Source organism: Anopheles gambiae, chromosome 3 (assembly GCF_943734735.2).
Source record: "Anopheles gambiae chromosome 3, idAnoGambNW_F1_1, whole genome shotgun sequence".
In the NCBI taxonomy this organism is placed as follows: domain Eukaryota; kingdom Metazoa; phylum Arthropoda; class Insecta; order Diptera; family Culicidae; genus Anopheles; species Anopheles gambiae.
The window spans coordinates 94071703-94096802 of record NC_064602.1 but is presented as its reverse complement, the minus strand read 5'-3'; the positions used below and the strand labels follow the sequence as shown (position 1 = coordinate 94096802).

The window sequence follows — 25100 nt, the reverse complement described above, 5'->3', positions numbered from 1 at the left end:
ATCTCGTTCGCGAGACGCACGCCGGTGCTCTACTGTCTCGCTCTTCTCACAGCTTCTCACGCGGTGAGCAGGAAAGCAAAGCTGGGCAATTACAGACACCGCCCTCTTTTAATTCGATCCGATTGGTTGATTTACCATAATAATCACAACCATCCTTCGCCGTGTGTGTGTGTGTGTGTGTGTGTTTGTGTGTATCACTGCTTAGTATCAGTGTGTGCCATTTTCTACACCCATACCGTCCAATCGGTGCAAAACACTCGCAGTCTCGAGGAGGGTTCGTCGCTTGTTCGAACGTTTCCCTCGCCCGTTAGGTGAAGTCTTTCGTTTTTTTTAGAGTAGTTTTTGCCTGGATTGCACCTTTGAAGCCGATACCAAAAGAAACGGCAATTTTGAAATGGTTGCAACCCGAAGCCGCACTCCCGCAGGCTGTAAATCAGATTGTTTACAAATAAATCAACCTACCCGCGAGCACACACACTCCGTGGAATGAGTTCGGAAGCGTGATCGTTCGTGCGGAATTTGTCCGCAAAACGGGTTGCGGAAACGTGCGGACAGCCGAGCTTGATGTGCTTCTGCTTACGGCACAAAACAGTTCGGCCCCGTAGGTACACATTCATCAGTTTAATCGTGGTTTGGTGCGGATGTGCAATAAATTGAGCTAGTCGTGACGGCGGCAACTAATGACGCTAACGATCGACGGGTTTTTTTTTCCAGCGGGAAATTTGTGAACTTACTCAGCCAGTAGCCGCGCAGTCTTTATTTCATGTGCCAATTGGAAATTGTTTGCTCTGCCCTCTGCTTACCGCGCAACGATTCACAGAAACTTTGTGCAATTTACTCGAAAACCGAAACCCTTTTTTTACTGATGGATTGCGCACTAGCGAATGATCTTTCGCTTCGAACAGCCTTCAATATCGAGACGGCAGCCTAATGCTACCTTAAACGCAGCCTAATCTTGCACAGCCTCTTGCCTAAAGCCGTTAGTAGCGTTGCACCATTACTGCCTGTAGGCAGCCATCATTTTGTGCCCGGCCTCGAAAGTGGTCCAGTTTTCAGAGAGTAATTATCGGAGCAATTTAACCTCCCAGCAACGGCCTCCAGAGCTAGCTGCTCGGCAATCGGTCTTAATGGTTGCCTCTATTTCGGTGTGCCTCCCCGAACCCGACAGCTTCAAGGCATCAGCCAGAGCAAGCTGTACTTAATCGACAGTGACGCATCGTCGAATCACCAAATGTAGAGTGGTTTTGATTTTTTGTTGTTGCTGCTGTTGCCCTCATCTTCAGTTTTTCGAGGTCGATTTCACGGGGCAATTCAATCCGCGGTAGTGTGCCGCGTCGTGGGGTTGGTGTGTGTGTAAAACCAATCCATCCATCACCGATGTTGCAGGCCGAGTGATGTTGCGTGAAGCACACCGAAAGTTGGAACGGCAAAGAGGTGACTTGAATCAGCCAACCGATCAAGCGACATGCAAATGAGCTTTTCGGTCGAATGTCTAGCAACAAACCGCTGCTCCACGGTGCGCGAAAGGGTGAATGATGTTGATGGTGATGAATGAATCGGCCGAGCGCCAAGAGTAGGAGAGTGGGAGCAAGAGCTGGGCAGGGCCCCAGATGGATGGGTAGTAACACACACACAGCGGCAACCTCACATCGCTCCTAAACTGATCAACCTAAATTCTCGTCATCGTAAAATCGGGTTGGGCTTGAAGAAGGAATGGAGTGATGGCGAAAAAAACAACACTAAACTCTCCCCCACGTTCCCCGATTGCTTCAACAACATCGACTGCAGCTTGCAGGGGGAGAAATGTGGGGAGCACATTTTCCGGGCGGTCAGCTGGGGGAAACAGACGACTTCGAAATTCGACTTGAAGCCGGAAATGACGATCCCTTCCTTTTTTGGACGGGAAGGGGGAGACCGATCGAGAGGCAGCCAACCGTGCCAAGCCGTGCCGTCGTTTCATTTCCAGGCCCAGGCAGGCAGGCAGGCGGGCCAGGCCAGGCCGATCCCGGCGATCGCTCTCGTTCGTACGATCGGTCGATGTCATCAAAGTTGTTATTGCACAAGAGCTGTTAGCTCTGTAACACAGAGTTAAATTGCGGCGATGGGAAAGCCGTTCTCGATGGGGTGTGGGTTCCTATACGCCCTGACCTGATTAAAGATAAATCACCATCCCTTAAATTTAATTAAAATTAAAATTAAAAACAGTTACACGCTACCCTTGCGTTGCTTCATTTCGGTTGTTTACGGGGTGCATGCAAACAGAAACTACAGGAAAACTGTTGATTTTATATGTTTTTGAGACTTTTGCTGCATGTTTGTAACATGATGGGTTAAATAAGTTAAAAGACAGATGTAAAGATCATTTCCAATTGGATTTCATGCTTCATCCGAGCAAGTTAGTAAACTTTCTCAAGCCATGTGTATGCTTGTTGCAGTAATTCTATGATTGACTATAGAAATGTTTTATAAATAACAGTTTTAGTCATTTTATTCTAAACTTTGTGTTTGTATTACACTAATGAGATCAACCATTTGATGCAAAAAGCAACTTACAACAACTTTTGTGGGTCTCTCAACTAAATTACTGCTGTCTTACAGATTGCTTAGTTATTTGTCTGATAAACTGATCTTGCATCTTGTGGCAAAAATCAAGGCTAGAATCGTGCCAAGATAGATAATTATCAAGTTCAAAAGCTTTCAAACAAGTCTCAAATAAAGGAAGTGTATTCTGTCTGTAAAATCTTCCTCTTTTTTTACCAAATTCTTCGATGTCGAGTACAACCAAGTATTCATAGCTGTAGTATGCTTTTAAACCATCTATAAAGTTACTGAACAGCCTGCTAGAGTTTATTGGACGCTTCTACTAGTGCCGTTTTACCCCCTAAGAAGTTTAGTTTTTCATTGCCACTAGCTGACCGGCGAAGGTGGAGGCATTGCCATAAAAACAACCTCAAATTGCCTCAACTCTTACGAGTACAACCCACTTTCCTACCACCAAAGACGCAATTCCAGCACGACGAGCGTAAACGTCGAAGGCAGCCGCGTTAAGCACTTTAGGAGTTTCGAAATGGAACAGATTTTACCTTTTTTTCGGTTTGTTGTTGGAAGTTTTCGAGCAACCGGTCCTCACCACCTCCGCCAACCCGAGGTCACTAATGAACAGACAGATAGACACCACCATCATCCTCTCGCCTTCTGCGTCTAGTTTGCGTGGAAAGATAGACACCAATAATTGCTTCGACGAAATCGACGACCACCACCTCCACACGGGGGCGAGGGCGAAGATTTTCGGACCGTTTTTTTTTTTTCTTTCCTTCATCTTCAGCCTGCCTCAAAATGGCTGCCCAGATTTGAACGGTTTCGAGGTCTGACGGACCCGTGTATGTGTCGGTGTATGTGTTTTTTACTCGTTTTTTCATCTCATCGCGTTCCATATACGCGCCACCAGCTACATGACCAAGTAAAGCGAAGGGGGGTGGTTTGGAAAAATATAAAACCGTATCTAAAAGCGGTTCTCGGGACGGTCGGGCTGACGCTATTAGACGACCGACCGTTCCATTGGCTTGAAATTAAGTTTCATGTGGTGCTGCCAGTTCCCTTCTATTTTTTTTACTTTCCGGGAGTAGCGGAACAAGACGCGCGGGGATGAAAAAAATGGTGCCGTAATTAGATTTATTTCGTTCGGTATCGTGAAATGAGCGAAGCTTGCCTGGTTCGTGCGGGTGACGACCCGAGCAGCAGCGAACGAAGAGAGCGCCGTCGCGTCATTAGCTTTTAATGACAAATGCTGGCTGCTTTCGGCGAGCCGCGAAACCGTGACTAAAATGGCAAAGGATGGCATTAACATTTATCGACGGGCGAAATCGGGCACTGGGTCCTCCACCCGAGCAAAGTTGGATAAGTTAAACTCTTATTTTATGGACTCTGCGTTAAGAGATTATTAAAACCGATGCCCTAATGCAGCATCCTTTGCCAGCCAACATAAAAATGCATGTTTTATATTCGCATTCCTGTGTTTCTGTTCGTCCACAGACGCTTCCTAGATCACATTCCGGGACTGGCAAAACACATCCACTGGTGCAAACATGATGCCGTTAGTGAAAAATCATTCTATCCTCTCGCACGATCTGATTCACTCCGCGCGTCCGATGCCAATCTCCATTCGTTAGTGTGCCCTCGTCTTTTAGTGCGTCATGGAATACTTCACCGTCACTCCACAAACGCACCCGCCATCGATCCCGCGTATCCCGTTTCCGAAGAGCGGCAGCGCGCGTCCCCCAAATCATCAAGGCCCGAGGCCCGATTGCGCACGACAGATAACTACGCACCAGCGCGAGGACAGGCGAATCGATCGATCGATCGATGATTTACAAATCCTTCAACTCGTTTACATTCGCACACTATGAGGAGAAAGGTTGGGGTGGTGGTGGATTGGCAACTAAAAAGGGAATTCTTCTGCACTGCAGCATCGGCCTGGCTCCCGAGCGAGTTGATCGTATCTGGCTCGCTATGGTCCACGGTCGAGCGCTGCCATTTTGTCTCGAAACCTTCGCGGTTGGTACGCGATCTGATGCGATCCGTTTCTGCGCCCCGGCCTCGGAAGTTGATGGATGAGTTTCCTTTCTCTTCCACCCCTTTAAGACCACAGCACCTTCACCTGCAGTCGAGCACGTGCACAGTTTCGGTGTGCATTTTAACATTTCCGTTGACATTTATTGCATCCGTCGAGCTGTGTTGCGTCGGGAGAGCAGCCAAGGTTAAAGAGCTGGCGGGTGGTCGTTTAAGAGGCCTCCGGGAAGAGGGCCTCAACAAGAAGTGACTGGTTGCACTGGTTGCAGATTTATGTGTGTGTGTGTGTGTGTGTGTGCAAATGGGACCGAAGGACAGTGGTTGGCTGTAATGGAACGTCACTGCGATTGACGTTGTAGCGACGATAAGAGGGAAGAATGCACGAATAGATGGTTCGTCTTTCGTCATTGTAACGCAAGTGATGCTTCCTATTTGGAAACTAGTTTGAAGATCGTTTGATTCTGGCACATCAATTTGAATGTTGATCGAATAAACGACTTTTTCTAGGCTTTTGCGCTCTCTTCTATCATGGTTTTTGCTTTGGAAGAAATTGTTTTGTTGCGACGCATTTTATCACTTATAACACACTCAATTCTGTATCGACCCCATGGTGTAGTGCTAAGTGCTTGTATTAGCATGTTACCGATCATAAGTTCAAGTCCCAGTTGGATGGATCTTTTCATGACTCAAATTTTAATTTCGTGCATACTAAATGGAAATAAAATGACCCTCGACGACTACCTCACACACAAAATCAACACCTACTCGCACACACATTGCCTTATGGACAACAATCATCAAAGTTATAGAATCAATAAAACATCGATGTATGGAAAATCTATTTCCTCTGTTCTTCTCTTTCTCTTGTCACTCAAAAAGAGATAAATTACTAAACCACGAAAAAAGAGGAGAAAACTATGTTCTCTACGTGCTTGCTAATTTTACGATCCACTTCATCGGCACCAATCGATCAACTTCCTCCACCACACTTTTCTGCGAAACACCGTTCTGCTGTTTCTAGCTAGCAAAGCGCCGGTTCGCGCCCATATTAAATGCTGTTTTTATTTTTCCATTTTATTTTGCGACAATAAAGTACATAAAAATATTCACCTCGCTGCTCGGGGGCTCGGGCACATGCCACAAACGATTCACCATAAACGCAGCGCAGCGACGCCAGCAAAGCCCAAACGCTCTGCTGTTTTGGTATTCCGAAGGGCACCGGCTTCATCGGCATAAAGCACCGTACCGCACACTTTGACTGCTGCTGCTGCTGCTGCTGCCAGGGGGAAACGGTTGACGAGCGCCCGAAAGCATGGCGCTCTCGGGTCCGGTACAAGGACTTGGCGTTGGCTTTCCTCTTCCCCATTGGGTTCTTCTTGTGTGTGTGGTTTTTTTTGGCCAACAAATTCCCCAAAAATGGCAAACACCCACCTCCTTTGCCGTTGTTCGGTAGGGCCGGCGTTTCGCAAAGAACGCCCGGTTCGAATGCAAAAGAAGCACCCCGGCCCGGCCCGGTTGGTGATAATTAACGATGAAAAGCACGCAAAATTACCATCAAACGGGGTGTGCGAGTGTGTATGGTGAAAAAAAAAGCGACGATGGAAAAAGCCAAGAAGGGCTGTGACCGCCGAAAGGGAAGTTAATCATTGCGCGGGCCGCATTGTGCCACGGTTCGCTTCGGTTGTGCCACCGGCGTTCCAACCCCGTAGTCCCTGCATCCCCTGCCTGGCTGCCCTGTTTGCTCGGTTATGGTGTTCTTGTTCTTGGCTGCTTGGCTGGTGCCGGGTATAAATCAGCGCTTGATAGAGTGTCGCCGTAATAAATTGCAATTTATTGCGGTGTGCATCGAATGGAAGGTACAAAGGAAAGGGTGGAGAGGAATGAAGGCACCCGGCACCTCAGAATGGTCTTCTAATTCTTTGCGGGCATGCAACGGCATCCTTAGGACGGAAGCTCAATGAACGAAAAGTTACAACGAAACCGGGCAAACATATTTTGACACATAATAAATTTCGGCGCAATTTTCTTTCGGCGGATGCTTCTGCCAAGCCCTTTTGGACGCTTGTGTGGAGGCAAAGTGCGTGGAGATGATCATGCATTCAGGTGCATCATCGAGGCAGTCCAGGACGATACAAAGTAGCGTAATGTATGGATTTTGGAGAAAGAAATGAAATGATTAACATTCATTAGCGCGGAAGAGTTTGGATCGTGTTTGGACGAATGTTGCATTATTTTTCATATAAAATTTGGATTTCCAGATATCAACTCTATTCTGACGCAGCGCAATAAGTCTCCTTTTTTGTCAAATAATGCAAAAAATGATTAAATTTTGCTTGCTGAGCATAATTCGTAAACAATATTTGCTCATATGCCCACCAGAAATGGGCAATAATTGCAAACCAACCCAGCCTTCGTGCATCCAAACGAGAAATAGAAGCCTAGAAATAGTTCCTCACCGTAAGCTAGCAAATACCGAGATCTCCGACGACTGACCACCTCCCATAGCACTTCACCCCGCGAGCCATATTACGTATTCCGATCAGCTGCCAGTGATTGAAATAAACATTTTCCGGACGAAAGCGTGCCCAGCGTACGCATGCGTTCGTGGTTCCCGTGTGTGTGTGTCTGTGTACGACCAGAGACGGGGCCCAAACGCCCAAAAGAGGGAAATAAAATTTTATTCTCCAATGCTATGCTAAGCTATGTTGCGTGTCGTACGTACGTTCGATGACGTACGCCGTTACGAGTAATGGGAGAAGTCGTTTTTGTTCAATTCATTTTTTGAAACGGCCCTAGAACGGGGCCCCATCTTTCGTATATGATTGCACCCACCCGAAGGGGGCAAAAGCTTTTCGGGAGGCCGAGAAGGTACGGCGGGTGGAGTGACAGTACACACCCGCGTTGCGATCGATTAGTTGGAGCTGATTTTTCATTCATCAGACGCGCACGCTCCGCGATCGCCAGTGTGAAAGAAGGGCGGATGAAGCAATGTGAAGGGGCTCGAACCCCTGCAGCACGGTTGCCGGAGGAGCAGGGTACATTAATCTCTTTTAGCATCCGGTTATGCTGCCGGGCGTCTGGGGAAGCTACGCGACAGGCGACGAACCCGAAAGAAAGTACCGGTTCTGGCCGGGGGTGGCCAAGGGTGGCTGGTTGAAGGAGGCGCAAATGTAGGGCAAAGGTAGATTTAATCTGGCCCCCGTGTTGTGCATTTCAATTACGGAGCGTTTCCTGCCAGGTAAGCTGCGCTGGTCTATCCTCGCATATGAATCATTCGCGCTTAGATTGTTGGCGTACAGCACTCAGAACATGCTTAGAATCGCACCCAACCCAGGAGGAGCCCCGATGCGCCTTTTTATTTATTACGGGCTCGTGTTTCCAACTGATTTGCCTTTTTTACCCACCCGACCTCTATCTCTCGCTCTCCGTTTTTCATTCCATTTGCATTGCACGGTTTGTCGCAACTCATGCGCCGTCCACACGGGCAGCATCAAGCATGATGATAATGATGACGGTCGTTAGGAATTGCGAGTGGAGATTGACGGCGGGAGAGCCAGCGCTCCAGCATTAACGTTAATAAACATTTAGCAAACGGGCGAATTACGCCTTAAACGCTGAAGCTGCAAGCGGGGGAGGGTGCAAAAACAAACCACAGCGCGCCACAATTGCTGCAGTTTGTGTTGCATCGCCGGCAGGCACAAGTGCACCACACTCCACACAGCTGAAGTGGCGGCAGTTCAGTAGCACTAGCAGCAGCAGCATCATCATCAGCTGTTGCGGCCACTGCCGCCATTTGCTCTGTCTGACTGTGGCGAAAATTACTATCAGACATCAGCAGCAAAGCAGCAAATAACAACGCGGACATGGCGTCGCAGGTACGCCAGGGGAAACCGAGGGGGAGGGAAACAACAACAGCAACGGCAAAAATCTAGACTGTGGGAACAACAACAACCCCTGCCTGCGATGGAAGAACAATGGAGATGAATTTCTTGCACAGCGAGCGAAAAAGAAAAGAAAAAAAAACACTGAAATTACAACGCACAAAAACGCTGCTACACGTATACATACATGGTAGAGGGTGTGCAATTAGCCGCGCGACTGCAATTGCAGCGAAACAGTGAAGCTGAAGCGGTAACTAATCTACCCTGCTACCGTGTGTGTATGTATGTGTGAGAGTGTGTTGCGAGATGTTTTCTTTTTTTTTTTTGCTTGCTTTTCTCCCATTTTCCAACTCCTATCTCGGGCGGACGGGTTTAAGAGTGTTGTGTGGAAACAGCCGGCACGATGGGGAGCGTTAGATATGCCAGGCAGCTTTTCTACATCTCCGAAGCAGTCCGAGTTGTTGCGGCCGGAGAAGACACTATCAAGCGATGAGATGCTTAGATTGGCAGAAGGGTGGCAAGGGAGCGATATTGTGAAAGATGTGGTTGATCGATGCAAAAATCGTCCCACAATGTGATAAATTAGAATAGCGTTTCATTGCTGTTTAACAGTTTGATACTGTTTTTCAATTATTTATACATATTGTATGACTTGAAAAGAATCATTGATGTATGCTACATACGAACAACGTACATACAAACGAAGATTTCATATCGTCACTCGGAAGTGATCTCGCAGGGCCGTGGCTAAATCCTCGGGCTCAGGCAAGACGAGTCGTGAGTTCGAGTCTAATTTAGAACTTGGTTCTTTCAAAGTTAAAAGACAATAATTTGTGTTGTACTATTTTAGAACGCTGTTTGTACATTAACCACAGGTTTAGGAAATCCAATTACTACAAAGTGTTCAAAAAGCCATAGCAGCAACTGAAACAGACTTGGGGAAGAAAAAATCAAATCTGTGCAAAAAAATCAACTGCAAAAGAACTCCTACTTCAAACTCTTTGCCTTATTCTATACTCTTATCAATCCACGACCTAAGCGCTGTCATTTGCTCCTTTGCGTTCCATCAATCGTTGTACCGCAGCAGACATTGACGGTGACAAGGGAAACAACGTGTCAACCGTGTGTTGTGTGTGCTGCTGTCTTGATTCTAGTGAATTATTCAGCTACGCGAACGTCTAATAATTTCTCCCCGAGTGCGTCATTGTTGCGGGTCAAATGTTGTTGTACTTTTTGATGACTGGTGATCGTTGCTGTGACGCAACTACAATTTATATGACGAATATTGTCCCGCAAATCCGTGATATTCTGTTCGTTAAGAAGAAGAAAAAGCAATTAAGTTGGTTGTTGTTAGAGTTGAAATTCTTTTTTTAGGTTGAAATTATTAAAAATAGTTCAACCTACCTGATTTCTGATTAAACACGTGCTTGCGTGTGGCGTGCTGCGCGATCGTTGATCTAATCGAACGACACGTCGAGCTACACACAACAAAAACCATCTTCCGTCAGCTAGAAAGCGATGATAACGCGCCACCGTACTCCCCCCCCCCCCCCCCCCTACATCTAACGGCACATGATCTCATCTCCTCCCACTACCCAGTGAGGGTGAGGGAGGAACATGCCTCTTCCCTTTGCAATACTTCAACCACAAGCAGACAATCTCGATCGGTCGATCTTCATCCAACACACACAGGGGAATAAAAAAAGCAGCGGCTGAGATGAGGAGTTCAAATAAGATCGAGAAGCGATTAGAAAACGAACGGATAGGCCAGCAGGGTGAGCGGGAAGCGAACAGATCAGCTCAGTGTCAGCAAAGCAGTAAAAGACAGGACCCTGGTGGTGATGGTGGTGGTGTGGTGAAATTAAAAACTAAAAGTAAACCTTCCGCATTATGAACGAATGGTACAGGGTAGGATGGTGGTTGGTGGTGGCGGTGCGTTGCTGTGTGCGTTTTGATGTTGCTATTGTTTCCCTCCCGCGCCAGTAGCGACAAGCAACGGCAGAAAATCCTCCCGCACACCTTTCACGGGACGATCCCGACCCCGAGTGGCTGCAGGGGAACAGGAGAAAAGGGGAATCTTGTACGCATAAACACGGTTTCCTTTTTGCTCAATGGGGAAGTCACTCGCTCGCAGCCGGGGAGTGACGGCAGACAACAGGAAAAAGGGAAGAGAAAGTGTACATGAAAATTTATGTTGTTTGACTTGTGTGCAGAGGTGGGTATGGGGAGGGCGCACACTGTCGGCGTGATGTTGTGGTGCGTTGCGTCGCGTGGGAGTTTATGCTAATTAAATGTTACCAGCAGGGAGGAAGCATACAAACGGGAGAAATACCACACACACAGAAAAACAAGCACTACTCCACTTTCTTCGCGCCTTGTTCTCTCGGTAAGCGCAAACGCAAGCAACACTTGTTGAACGAGTTTTACTGTATTTTTGTGTTAAAATTAAATACACCACTCACCTGGCAAATGCCTCATGTTATTCTGAGTGACATTAGGCGCGCAGTTGGTATGTGTTTAATTTTTCGAGCGGATTAGGTCACAGGGAATATCCTTCGCTCGTGATTGTTTAATGACTCGAGACACAGCGGGCAGACACACACACACATTAGAAGGGTAAATCACAATCAACAAACCGTCAGCTCTCCCCGTCTCATTTACATCGGGAAACGATTTTTCACACCTTTTCCTTTTGACGGAAAACCCAAACCAGAAAAAAATAAACGAAACTCTGCTGTCTCGCGCGGGTGCCATCTTTGCTGGGGAGACCCCATCCCATCTGCTCGCACTTGACACCATTCCCAGACGCAAATCATTGTTGCGCGGTGGATTAAGGCACTAGAAAGCGCATCGGACGATGAAAAAATGCGCCTGAACGATGATTTATGTTGCGACCTTTTAATCAGTCGCAACTTATCTTTCGACCAAAGCCAAGCAAGCAGGGGCAAGCAAAGTGGGGCCGAGAAAGCTCCAAGAAAATGACTTTATTTAGGATTTGAAAGAGAAAATGGTTGTCGTAAAATGAAATGATCTATTTCTTTCCTCCCCGGACACTTATCGTGATGAAAGGTATTTAAATAAATTATTGCAAAAAATGACAAAAAATGCTTTCAAAAGCTTTGATGGGTAGAATTTAAAGTGGAAAACCCCCGACTGCCTTTAATATAGCGCCTGTTGCTATGTAAAACGCTGTGAGATTGATCACTCACCATACAAAGTAATCGCGACGTAAACAACTCATTAGGCTTGCGCGAAACTTCCAAGCAACTTCTCCGCTTTTCCTGAGTCATCGAGGAAAAGTTCTGGAAAGGCACGCAATTACCATCCTTCGATGATAACGATCAGTGTCGATCATTTCCCGAACGCTCGAGATGCACACTCTGATTGCACGCGTGTCATGCAAAAAAGCAGCCTCTCTCGAGCAGTACATTCCCGCTTTGCACGCGAACGATCGTCTGTCCCGCAGAGCCTACGCGTGTAATCGGGTCAAAATCTCATCATGCCGATAATTTTCCGCCCCAGATCGTGATTTTTTTTTACAACCCCACCCATCCCTCCAGTCGATCGCAATTGCTAGGTAATTTGCTCTAAAGACGACTTAATTGCCCATTCGCGAGTTCCGAACATCTCGACCACGCATCAGGTGTCCGCGCAAACGAACGCAGGCGCGCGAACGCTCCCTCCATGTCTCCAGCTCCGGTCACTTTCCTCGGACTCCGGACTGATTCCAATCGATCTCTCTAGTCTGCTTTTAATCTGTGTACTTCATTCCATCGCTCTCTTTCCTTTTCTCGCTCATTCGCAGTCCGTCTGATTTGACTGACATTTGTCTTCGCATTCGATACGATCGCGTCGAGATCCAAATCCTCAGCTCAGCTTGAGCTACCGGGCTTGAGCGTGCGTCGTTCGGCGAGTTGCGCTGACAGGATCTCGTCCCGAAACGCGTCCCAGCGATCAATCTCGTACGTGATTTCTTCGAAGCTACATTTTGGGTAAATGGCTGATGTCAGATCGGGTTGTCGGGCGATCGCCATGCATCGTGATGCCATCGTGCTCCTCACGCACCCGTGTCGACCCTGAACGGCCGACGAGATCTACGAGATCTGGGTGTGGCCTTTCGGAGCAACTTGTCAAAATCATTTGGAGTCGTCGAGCAGCAGCAGTTGGCAATCCAGTCGAGACCAAAAAAAGGGTGCAACACTCGTCCTCTTCTTCGTTGCTCTCTTATCAACCGGCTGGAGGAAGTTACAAATCAAGCGAGAATTCCAGCAAAACTGTTGCTGCGTTTTTACCTCTGCTTACTGCAGGACCGATCGATGTCGATCAATCACCTGACGGCAGCGCACGGTGGACGTGTGGCGATTTCTGGGAAATGCGAATTGCTTTGCTCGTCTGTCGTCGTCGTCCCATGTTGCCCTTCAAATGCAAACAGATTTTTGGGGGAGCCATTTGAAGGAGATAAACTAATCTGCGGCACGATGGTTTTTTGTGATGTTCTACATTAGTTTGCTGCTGGTTGTATCTGGTTCTTGCAGGCTTTAAATGTTTGCTAATCATAAAAATGCTACCACATACTTTAGCCGCTCGACTGTACAAGCTTTTCGCGTTTAACACGTTACGGAGCACGGAATGTTTGATGCGGCGCAGAAAAATCGCTTTCCCACACTCTCGGCTGAAGCGTGAAATCTACACACACACACACACAACTTCCCTGCTTTAGCATCTTAATTGAACCATGTTCGGGGAGCCGATGTGTGTGGTTGTGCTATTCCGGTTCAGTGAAGCGTGCCAATGCAACCAATGTTTTGGATGGCGAAGATTTACAGCAACCCTAACCGAGCTAGCAATTAATCCTCATAAAAAGAAGCAACGACTAGTGCTATAGGAGAAGCTTGGACGCGCAAGACTCCTAGAACTAATGCCACCTTGCTATACTCGTGTGTGTGTACAAAAACCATTCAATCACATGTGGTCACCAACCACCACCCGCTACAATTGCTCGAAAGACGATCGCGAATAGCCTACAAGCCGATAAATAGGGTTCCCGTTCCGCGCCCGACTGGAGGATTGGTAATATCCCGAGCGGAAGTTAAGACACCTGTGCTCACTGGAACGGAAATATCAGCTCGACTTATAGTTGGGACTGGCGAGGGAAGGGAGAGCTGGACGAGGAAGGAAATTGGTGGAATTGGCGCAACAACATCCTCAGGTTCGTTCACCCGTATAATGTCTAGAAGTTGAAGAAGGGAGAGAGAGATATATATACAAAGAGGGGTCAAAAACGCAACAGCACAAGAACAACACCACGGCGGCTTATTTGCGCTCGCGTCCAAGTTGGTGTTTGGTGGAATGTTTTGATACCTACACCACACCAAGACATCCAGAGCTGTATTCCGTAGGCTCTTGTGGGTCGTCGTATTTCCCCGTTAGGTTTTGTTCTGTTCTTAAAAGACAACTTTTTTTTCGCTTCAAGATGTTACCAATACACTGCCATCCATTAAAAGGTGTGGGTGAAAGGCACCCCCATCTTACTACAACTTCTGCAACAAAACACAACGAAGGGTGACCACCGGGTCGCTGTCGTCGTCGAAATTTTTCCCAGGGTAGTAGAAATTTCTCACCAACAGGCTACGAACCGGAACGGGAAACCCAAAGGCAAAAGGGCAGAACGCGTTCAACATGCAGAGGGGGAGTGAGGGAATACGATCTGGATGAGGGTTGGAGCAAGGTTGAATCTTCCTCGCACAAAAAACAACCGAGAGCGCCCAGCCAAAGTCAGTCAAGAACAACACGCATAACAACGCGTTGATGGGTGCCGAGGTAACGAACGGGCTTCTAGGTTGTGTTGTTTTATGACGCCTGAGGGCTATGTAATTAGTGTGCCCTTTAAACTGTGTTAAGAAGTGCGTGCGTATGCGCGCGTACTGAATCGAAAATTCCTCTGCACTGGAAGATCTTGATAAACGAAAAGAGTTTGATTTGACGTTTCGTGATTTCCTGCTTGATATAACAGTGAAATAATTCGGTATACTAGAATCCAATATATCTAATCTCGCAGGTCAAACGTAATGGTATGCTCTTGTTGTGGTGCTCGGAGGGACGTAGCGCTCCCGATGCCATTCCCAGGGCATGCACAGGCCCATCGGTGGTCCAACGAATGCCCGATTGTAACCAAAGTCGCACCGTTCGCAGGAACTGTCACGAAATCCAACCGGACATCGACACTCTTCCACGAACGCTGCCTTGCCTATTCCTCTCTGATAACTGCTTGCAGAGTCCATTACGATCGACTGTTCGCTTGGTATATATCGTCCATTTTTTGGGCGCATTTCAATCAAGAAGTGATCAATGTACGAAAGCACTATTAGTAGCTCAATCCGATCGATTGCCGTTCCGTTTGGGTGAAAGAAGTTGGTTTCATGTAGCTTGATTCTAGCCATCCCGTTGAGGATCTCGTCTTTGTGGTTGTTCCTGTAGATGAGCGTTCTGTTATAACCCTACAACGTAGAAAACAAAATGTTGGATGTTGGGATATTTGAGTGATTTGTCTTCAATGTTATACCATCACAATGATTCTTGGTATTTCTTCTCCCGTGTCGAGAGGGATCTGAAGATATCCGCTGTATGATTTGGTCTGATGCTCAATGAATCGATATGGTAGGCTGTAGTACAGCGTCCGGTTTGAAGAGAAATTCTGGATGTTTTGCTCTATCTTCACAGTACCTTTGCCATCCCACGTTGCGTATCTCATTTTCCAGTCGTTCAACGCCAGTGTGTTCTAGAAGAAAAGACTTGTCTTTTAATGTTCGTTTTCTAAGATATTTCACTTGAATACTCACATTCCACCGGTACATATCTGCTTTGTGGCACAGATCACTGACGCCAGAACAGAAACACTTCATACAAGACTTGGCACTTCCTTCTCCGGCTAAGAACTCTCCTTTCGGACATGGATTCCCTTGCACCGTGGCCATCGTCACCGGTTGTACATCGATTGTGCCGAGCGGATTTACCAAATGACAGGAATAATTCCCAGAATCTATCAGACGCATCTTACAAGCAAGATGTCCAACGCCATCCTCCGAGACCCAATCACAAACCGGATCCAGTAGCTCTTTTCCATTCATTTTCCATCGTACACTTGGGGACGGTACGCCAGTTCCCCGACACGTTAGATTCATCCACTCGCCCTCTTGCACGGTGACGCTTTCAGGCGGTCCTTCAACGAGCGATACGCTCCGACAACCTTCCTCATCTGAACCATCCGGGCAGTGAGCGAACCCATCGCAACGGAACGTTATCGACACGGAAATGCCACCTCGACACCGGAAGGGAACGTACCTTAAGGGTGTTCGATCGACTGAGATAATTGTACAAGGGTGTTAACACTGTATGAGAGCTTGTGGAACAGTGGAAGCGTCTTACCCGCAATGACACTGACAGCTGAGAGAAATATTACACCGAGCACAACCGATTTGCGTCCCATGGCGATGAGTCAAGCAGCAAGACTGATAAGACGTGATTAACTCTGCATCTCGTTTCGGTCTATCAATGCCGTTTTTTGCTTCCCCATAATGAGCTAGTCGTCAATCGCAAAGCTGACACAATGTTTTGACACGGATTTGTGACGGTAATAGCCGAGTGACTCATTGGGTTTTGCTGATGTGTTTTTATAATCATTAAACATGAGCCTGTACACAGGAAAGCGTTCAAATTGATCATGCGCATGCGGCGCAACCGACCCAACAAAGTGCCGATCTTGTGCAGTAAAACCTTTGGTCAGAAATAAATTCTACCCAACACACCGGAAAAGCGGTAAATGTTACCCCACCACCACCATCACCACCACTGGGAGGCTCGCCAGGAAGAGGCAAAAGCCGCCGGATCGTTAGCCAAATGTACGTAAACGTCGCATGCGTGCGTGTGCGATCGAGCGCGCGTGTCACCCCGAAAAGTTTCCGCACCCGAAAAGGTGATAGTCTATTAACGATTCTTTGCCAACGCGTGCGCGTGTTCTTCTTGCCGAGTTTCGATTGAAGCGTGGTGCGTATCATTATTTCTGTGTTTTCGGCTTCAGCTTACGATGCCATCAATCCATCGAACGGTTTCGTCGCTCTGATTGGGCACGCACTTTTGTGTCAGTGTACACCGCGCCCCGCTGCTGCTCCTCTCTCTCTCTCTCGTTGGAATATTTATTTATTACATACTTTTCGAATTTGATTTGTCGAAAATCGTGACTGTGACTTCGAGCTGGAAAGGGAAGCGAAAGAGGACACTTGCCCGCACCAAAGCCGTAGTCAGTGTGTACTGCGCGCGTACACGCTTTATTAGATTTTTATGAAAAGCAGCTCAAGCAGCAAACCCCGAACCGATCCATAAATCATTAACCACTGGAGGGGTGGTGGTTGGTGGTCACCCTAAGAAATCGGGAGAATTATCCTATTATTTAAACTCAAAAACGGACAACAACACAAGCCCGAAACGTGTGGCGCCAACGGCGGAAACGGAGCAATGAAATTCATTTATGCTCGTTACCCAAAAAAACCCTTTCGTCGCACTCGTCCTCCAACCGGAGACGGCTCATTGCTTGGGGGAGGCAGGGCAGATCATAAATTCTGCAGGACGTTATCCCTGCCCAGGTACACCCACTCTCCACGGCCCGCAATGCGTGATTATGAACTGAAATCGTCAGCTCCATTCTCGGAAAAGTGAGCAACACCAAATCCGGTGACTGATTAGAATTTTTAATCCACCCTCGGCAACCTGACACACTGTCAACCATTTTTATGCTGACCCTTCCCTCCCAGCTCAGCAGCACCCAAACATGCTCGAAACGGAGGGAAAATGCCTCAAAAGTTCGGCTCATACTGGAGCGCCACATGGCCCTCCGCTGTCCCCAACCCAAGCAAGTGCATCGAATGAATAATTCAAAACTCATCAAAATGCTTGCGATTTTGTTGATCCTTTTTTAAGTTCGTTTTTATGTACTTTTTTGTTTGTGTGTGTGTGTCACGTTGTTGTTTGCGAAAAGAAACAACACAGGCAACGCACACAGTTCGAACGACTACGGCGTATAATCCGTTTGCAATAAAAAATATACTTTTCTCCCTTTTTTTATTTGCACCTTTTTCGGTTGTATAATTTTCGCTTCTTTTCCAATTAATTTTCATTCGTTCTTTCTCGCCTTTCCAGAGTGTGTTGCGTATGTCGATTCACTCAGAATCTTTTTTTCTGTTTGTGGTGAGCTTGTGTGTGAGTGTCTTCCATTCCATGCCATAAGCTTATTAGATAAACGTGACGGAAATTAGACACGCTATGTCGCGCCTTTTTAAGCGATGTGATTGCTCGCTGAGCACGTTAAAGATGTGACATCGATCGCCAAATCCCCCTAGAATCTAATATTTATTGACTAACGAGCTTTATATGATTTTAAAACTAAAGTACAATACTTTAAAACCAAATAAAAAAAACACAAAATAAGCAATTCACTACAACACAGAACACAAGCTCCGACATATTCCCCACACATCTTGCCCTGTTTGGTGACATTCCGCGGTGGAGTGGGCGACAGACCAACCAACAGCAAAAAAAACTGTTCAAAAATAATTGCTGCCTTGCACGTTATGCACGCTAATTGGCGATGAAGTGCAAGATGTACGATTAAAGCAGCATTCGAATGGGGATCGCGCGGCAGAGAGAAGCAGCCGCATCATTCCGGTTACGTTTTAGTCACGCACAATCGGATTTCCGAGCCAATATGGGAACGGCGGGGGAACTATGGAAGAGGCACACAGGATCTTAATAATAAGCTCACCCGTACACGGAGACACTGCAGCAAAGCTTCTCCTTTTTGAAAGCTGCGTGTGTGTGCAAGTAACGGACGGATTCGAACGTATCGTTTGAATTGCGGGCGGTCGATGATGAACTCATCCTCGCCGTAAATTGCTCGCTAAAAGAGGCAATTTAGTGCGTGTATGGGGGTGAATCAGCGGAGCGGTGTAATTGTTGATTAATTACTAGCCATTGTTTCGCTCACCAATCGGAGTGCCAATGCTAAAGGGACCAACCTCGCCAGTTGTACCGGGCATTAATCATCGAAACGATCAAAACCCACCAACTCCCCCCGAAAAGCTGGAATGATTCAAGCCTTTCTTTTCGGGATGGGTAGCGACGGGTGGAGTGGATGATGGATATTTTAAGTCCCCAAAACGCAAGAACAAGCGTAGAAACAACCAAGAAGCAATTAGCAAACGCACGGGAAGGGGAGATGAAGAGCACAAACGATCGCGGGAGTCGTTGTGTTGATTAAAATTCACTAGAGCCGTTTGAGGACGGCAACAAACAGACCGAACAGCAACAACAACCGCTAAACAGCTCCAAACGGTCCTGCAGCATGACTTCGACCCTGTGCTACGAGGGCACCTGTTCAATGTTGCAAAATATACTACATCAAAATAAAAAAAAAAAAAAAAACTCCAACAACTCTCCCATTGCTTTCCCCGTACCGTTGTTCCGTTTGCTGCCCGTTTCCCTTTGGATTTTATGTTAAGCGCGCGACACATCCACTCACATTGCAAAAAAACTAAAACATTAATATTCAAGCTGACCACGTGTTCCAGCAGCTCCATTTAGCACGAGCCCAAAAAAGGGGTTACCCCCACGGGAGGAACATGGAAGGGACACAGGGAACAGGGAAAGAACAACGGTACAATGACCGCCAGCAGCAGCAGCAGCAGCACGCCAAAGTCTATTTGAATAATAGTTTGTGCCGTGATTTTTTTATTTCCTCCTCCTGCTCGGCCCTCCTTCCTACCCACATTATGTTTTGCTCCTTGGCCGGGGAGCTGCTCATATTACACGGGAGGTTTGTTGCTCTGTGTGTGTGGAAGGCAGTAGCAGAGCAGAGCAGAGGTGTGAAAGGGAGCGGCATGAAAGCATAAACAAATTTACTGTCCCATAACTGTTCGATTGTTTTGCTTGTTTTGCTTGGACTGCTGCGAGAGAGAGACGAAGACGTTTCGAAGGCGTCTCGGTAGTTCGTGTCTTTTAGTTCGTTGAAGTTACTGGTGGCGTGATTAATTTGGTTTGCACGGAGCAGCATGCTTTATAGCAGTTGGCGAGCGAGTGAATTCTGAACTCGATCATGCATTTTAGTAACACAATTTTATGACAACTCCAGAACATACCATCGGACGACATCGCTTTCCGTCGAACATGCGCTTTTTCGATTATCTTGATAAACGAGATCTCATCGGTGCATCAATTAAATGCTCTCCACTCTCCTTTCCGTGGCATAATCCTCCGATCGAGTCGGGATCCCAATCATCGCAACCAGGTGTGATAATCAGCACGCCGGCGAATGGTGCTAGAAGCCACCACCGGGCGGAAGGGCCACCGAGTCAGTAATTGGGAAGCTCGCGTAAATCAAGCCCAAAACTCCCGAACGCGGATGGTAAGTCGGATGCTCCCGGGCGACCACCGGCAGTTGCTAAATTGAATTCGACAGCCCGAAACGAATCGAAGCAGTCGCACCTTCTCCCCGATCAGCTTCCCGAAAGGGCTTAAACCGCTAACAATCGCCAGATTTATGAGCTCAAGCTCCGTGCAGAACGCGCCGAAAGCGACGAACCCCGCGTATTCTGTTGCCACCAGCCAGCGCGTAGAGCGTTGCGCTGATAATAAATGTCAAACTAAATTTACCAATGTCATCGCAAACGGTGGCGGCACAGCCTGTTCCGATCGGTGTGTGTCATCACCCGCGTGTGTGTGTGTGTGGTTGCATCCTTCCGAAAATGAACGGCAGCCAGCACCCAAGAGAGCCGCACCGCAGTCTGTGGAAGTTGCGATTCGTGCTGATAGCGCGCACGTCTTCAGACAACAGCGCAAAACACAGACACAGAGATAGGATGCCGCCGCCCAGTGAAGGACAGTGCCGCCACGCTGCCACCAACACGTGCAAAAAGGGAGGGGTGCAAGGGTGCAGAATTATTTATCGCCAGAACATAATTTACTCTCCCACGAGCGATATGAAGTGTGCAGTGTGTTTGTCTGTCGGGAAGCTTTTTGTTGTTGTTGTTGTTGCTGTTGTTGCACACAAACGAGACAGGCTAAGGAAAGCGAAGAATATTGCCCGAACACTGCGGGTGTAAAGCATCTTCGTTTCATTGCTGCTGCTCGGGGTTTGTCGCTTGCTTTTGCTGCGGGCTGCACACAAAGACCTTGCAGAGCATCTTTTGCTTCCCAAACGATCGGTTGGAAGTAACTCTTCGCCTTTTCTTTTACTCCAAGTTTTAGCACTATTTTTCGCTCTCTCACTCTCTCTCTCTCTTTCGATCTTCTTTGGTGTTAACTTCAGAGTATAATTGGCACGCGCCTTTATCGTGATTTTAATGCAGCAGTGGAAATTCCTTACCTTGCCCCCCCCCCCCCCTTCCAGAAAGCCCTCCAAAATCGGTTAGATCGAAACGATGCGGAGGCAGTAATTGGAAGATCCCGTCGTCCGACGTCTTTAGCGTTTTTGTGTTGAATTTTTGAAGCTTAAAATTAGGATCTTTATGGCTGATGTTGCTCTGATACCATTTCCTGTCAATTCTATTTGACGACTGCTCTCTAATGTATTCTTCCTCTCTTCACCAGGTAAAAAGTGGCGCTCTCTAACGCCTCAGGATCGTCGTCCGTACGTGGAGGAAGCGGAACGGCTGCGAGTGATCCACATGACCGAGCATCCCAACTACAAGTATCGTCCCCGGCGCCGAAAGCACGCCAAAGCTCGGGCAGGACCAAACGGTGGAGCCGGGTCACTCGGGACGGGCGCATCGGTGGGCGCCAACAGCCAGGGCAGTGCTGCCGGGGCCAACCTTACGGTTAACAATTCGTCCCCGAGCGAACTGAACTACGGCGACGGTGATTCCTCTCAGCGCATGAGCCCGTTCACGTACAACCCGCACTACTACGCCGGTAGCAACAACGCACTCAACACGCCCGACTCGAGCCCAACGCAAAGCCCGGAACCGATCGCCGTCCCGCCAACCGTCGGCAGCCGCAAGCTGGCTGCCGTAGCGGCGGCAGCGGCTGCAAACGGAGGCGCCGTACCTGCCAACGGGGACTCCAAGATGGACGATGTGTCGTCTGCCCTGCCGACTCCCGAGATGAGCCCGTTGGAGCTGGAGAAGGAACCGGGCTTCGGTGGAGGACTCCATTCGGCACACGCCGGCAGCTACGATGACCTGAAGAGCAAGCAGAAGCTGACGTACGACGGAGTGTACGGTGTGAAGAGTGAGCAGAAGCTGCCCGCCACCTTCCAGGCCCATGCGTACGAACACGAAACGCACCAGAGTCATCAACAGCAGCACCACCAGCAGCAGCAGCAGCAACATCATCAGAGTCAACATCATCACCACCACCAACAAGACGCTCTCGTGAAGCGTGAGTACGGTGGATTTGGGCACGGTGGCGAAAAACGATACGCGTACGAAGGCGTGGGACAGCTGGTAAATGGCAGTGGACTGCACGAGAAGCGCAACTACCTGTCGGTGAGCTCCGGATCCACCACGACCACCGCCATGGTGAACGGGATGTACGTGATGTGCACGAACCGGAGCATCCTGGACCAGGGCCACATCGTGACCGGCACGTACTTCCCGCCGCTGGCAACGTCGGAGGATCACCAGACGCTCGGCACGACCACCATGACGACCAGCAGTCACGGTCCGACGCATCTCAGTACAAACAGCAACCACAACAACGGCAGTGGCAACAGCAACAACAGCCCCGGCACTGCCGCCAACGCGCAGAGTCAGCTGAAGAGCTCCAACGGACTGCTCGGTGCGGGAGTTTCCACCGCAAACACGCAGATGTCCCAGATCAGCAACAGCAATGCGCAACATTTACAGCAACAGCAGCAGCAGCAGCAACAACAGGCGATTTCTAATGAGCAACTCAATAGCTACTACGGCACGGCGTCGCTACCGAACGGGACGCTGCCGACGTACTCGTACGCGTACAAAGACTACGGCATCATGTACGAGAGTCACAGCATCCCCGGACAGGATGTGGAGGGTGTTGATTCGCGCGATCTGGAAAAGTACCTCAAGTACCCGGACAGCAATCAAAACTTTAACGGGTATGACAGTGCGTCCTACCATCAGACGGCGGGATCTTCCCCGGCCGGTGGATCTATCTATGGACTGCCGCAGGGTGAGTACTACACGTATGGAGGCGCTGTACTCGCACATCAGTCTCCACAACATCAGGCGCAACAGCAACAACATCAGCAGCAGCAGCAGCAACAACAACAGCAGCAGCATCAACACCAACAGTCTCATCAGCTCTCGCTATCAGCCAACGGAGGAGGAGGAGGCCAAGGCATTCCCAAGCTTTCGGACGTGATGCTGCAGGGTCCAGGATCGCATCAGCTGCCCTCCACTCCGGTCGCTCTGTACGCGCTGCCACAGCTTCAGCACGCGCAGCATCTTGCCGCAGCCGGCGGAGGAACCACTCAGCTGGTGTCGGTGCAGCACGGTGGCCATCCGCTCGGCCCGAACGTCGGCACGATGGCCGACATCTACGTCGCGAACGAGCAGCAGCTGAAGGACGACGAGTTTAGCAACATACTGGCCGGTGTGCGCAAAACCTGCTACAGCAATTAGGGCGCGGTTGCCGGACGGCCGGGTCCCCGGAGGGCTCGTGGAAATACTCAAAATAGGACTCTCGGGGTGGGTTATATCCGAGATCCTTTTCTTCCCCCAAGGTAGTAGAGCTTCATTTCAGTTTATAGCTGTGTTTTTTTTCTGTTTGTTGTTTAGAAGAAGCTCGCCCACACACACACGCACTCGTACTCTCGTATTAATCAAATCCCTTCACTCGTTACGCTGTTGCAAATCCCTTTGATTTTTTGTTTAGTTGTTAGTGTTTTGTGTAAATTAATGATCATTTCTCGATTCCCCAACGTGTGGTACCCACCGAAAATCAAATTCACGTTCAAAGTGACTCTGTGTATACTGGGGAGTAAACTGTTGGAGAAAAAGAAGGTTCCACAGCGCGGACTACGAGTGAACCAAAGGTTTTGCTTTTCTTTCGTCCCCAGCGTGAGCAATAACAGTGTAGCGTAATTTTAATGCAATTTTGTAAAAATAAGAACCCATGTGTGTGAGAGGAGAGGCGCGACGATTAAGTTATCTTTTTTTTTTGCACCTTATTGAAGTTGCTCCAAGTTTTTCCCCAATACGTATTGTGTGAGACGACATTTGTACATAGCGTGTGTTTTTCTATCATATACTCTCGTTACGAGCGCGAGAATATTGTACAGAAGCGGATGTAGAAAATCACATAAAGGTTGTAGTTAAACTTTTTCAAAACAAAAAGCAACAGTAAAAAAAAAAATTAGACATCAGTCCCCCTTAAGCAGGGGAAAAGTATCATCACATTCCGCTAGAATAATGATCGTAGATTAGTAACAAGTGGGGAGGGCCGGAAAACAACATTATTATAGAGGTTAATTAATCGCCCAGGCATTAGGCGAGCTAGCAACAGTAGGAACCAACGACGACGTGCGTGGCGATGAGTGCCTAACGACGATTGACGATTCGAAAATGCGCCACCTTCTGTTTTGTGTCTTTAGGGGAGAGTCTCTGGTGGGAAAACTCTGGATGTGATGATCCTCCTGCCCTGGGAGGAATCGGGAAAAATCACGAAAGCGGTATAAATCATCGCGCAGCCGTATCTATGAATCATTTATGTTGAGAAGATCATTAAATTGAAATCACATCAAAGGCTGACTTTACGACCATCTGAGCTTAGAGGGAGGGAAGGTGTCGTTCCTTCGGTTCCCCCGTTTGTTGAGCGCTTTCCGTTCATTATTTTCCCCCCGAAAAAAACAAAAACAAAAAGTAGTTCGATTTCCTGCAAGTCGTCGTTGGCTCACTTTCACGTCGGAAAAGCGGCCTTCCTGGCCGTAATGAGTAAGGTATGTTTAGAATAACAAAAAAAGAGAGCGGTTCAGAAAGGCCCAAGGAATGTATGAGTGAAATAAATTAAAAGCAATGATAGATGTTCAACCAATACACGGCCGAGTGTGTTTGTTCAATTATTTCATATTTTAGGGTCCCGATCAAAAATGTTACTGTACGGTAAGTGTGAAAGAATACTCCAAGTCCAACCACCTTGATGACCCTCCCAATGATCTACCCCCAGCAGCAACAGCAGCACTTAGTCTCTGCGCCTCACCCATTTCGCTAAATCGCGATCGCGTCTTATCGCGAAGTTATCCGACGGCGGCCACAAACGTCCAAGCGCGCCTGACTGCTGGCCATTAGCGATTTTAAGATGCGCTACTAAGCATGAGCTTCGCTTTTCTGCTCCACTCGCCTTGTTAAGTGGTCGGGAGTGAGTGCTACGCCTCCTACTCGCCTCAGCCTGTGCGTAAACTCGCCCTGCGTGGGCTCTGCGCAACACGAAACGCAATCGCGCGAGAGCAATGCTTTAGTGATAAGGAGAAAGCGCCCGCTCGTTGCACTGCCGAAGTTCCGTTCCGGTCGGGTCAAATGAGCAACCCACCGTTTCGCCCTCAACCTCGCCACTCCGCCCCAGCCTCCCCCTCTCACACTTTTTTACGGCAAGGGGGCGTGCGGAACGCGATGTGTGCTATTCCGT

General features: G+C 48.2%; 2 protein-coding genes across 5 annotated transcripts in view; one reads left to right on the top strand and one right to left on the bottom strand.

Annotated features, from left to right (window-relative positions):
• LOC3291495 (putative transcription factor SOX-15) overlaps positions 1-24511 on the top strand; it is a 52734-nt gene extending 28223 nt beyond the window's left edge. For 2 of the 3 annotated variants that reach the window (XM_061653378.1, XM_061653379.1), the window contains exon 3: positions 21087-24511. In XM_061653378.1, coding sequence (XP_061509362.1) covers positions 21087-23098 — 2012 coding nt within the window. In that variant the 3' untranslated portion in view covers positions 23099-24511. Of the gene's footprint in view, positions 1-9996; positions 10325-21086 lie in introns of those variants that run through there. The other variant, XM_061653380.1, reaches the window with a different exon arrangement.
• LOC1280632 (basement membrane proteoglycan) lies at positions 14407-16004 on the bottom strand. 2 transcript variants are annotated; one of them, XM_061653422.1, is made up of 4 exons: positions 15876-16004; positions 15290-15810; positions 15013-15228; positions 14407-14947 (listed from the first exon to the last, which is right to left on the bottom strand). In XM_061653422.1, exons 1-4 carry the CDS (start codon positions 15934-15936, stop codon positions 14510-14512), a joined length of 1236 nt encoding a protein of 411 aa, XP_061509406.1. In that variant the 5' UTR covers positions 15937-16004; the 3' UTR covers positions 14407-14509. The 2 variants fall into 2 exon arrangements, with proteins under 2 accessions (XP_061509406.1, XP_061509407.1); XM_061653423.1 differs by having other exon boundaries at positions 14407-15228.
• Positions 24512-25100: the final 589 nt, after the last annotated feature.

Bases quoted from the DNA above. Each gene is read 5' to 3' on its own strand.
- LOC1280632 (XM_061653422.1), bottom strand. From the start codon at position 15,936: ATGGGACGCAAATCGGTTGTGCTCGGTGTAATATTTCTCTCAGCTGTC. The intron at 15,229-15,289 runs GTGAGTATTCAA...CTTTTCTTCTAG, and splicing joins CAGATATGTACCGGTGGAAT to AACACACTGGCGTTGAACGA. The intron at 14,948-15,012 runs GTATAACATTGA...TCTACGTTGTAG, and splicing joins TACCAAGAATCATTGTGATG to GGTTATAACAGAACGCTCAT.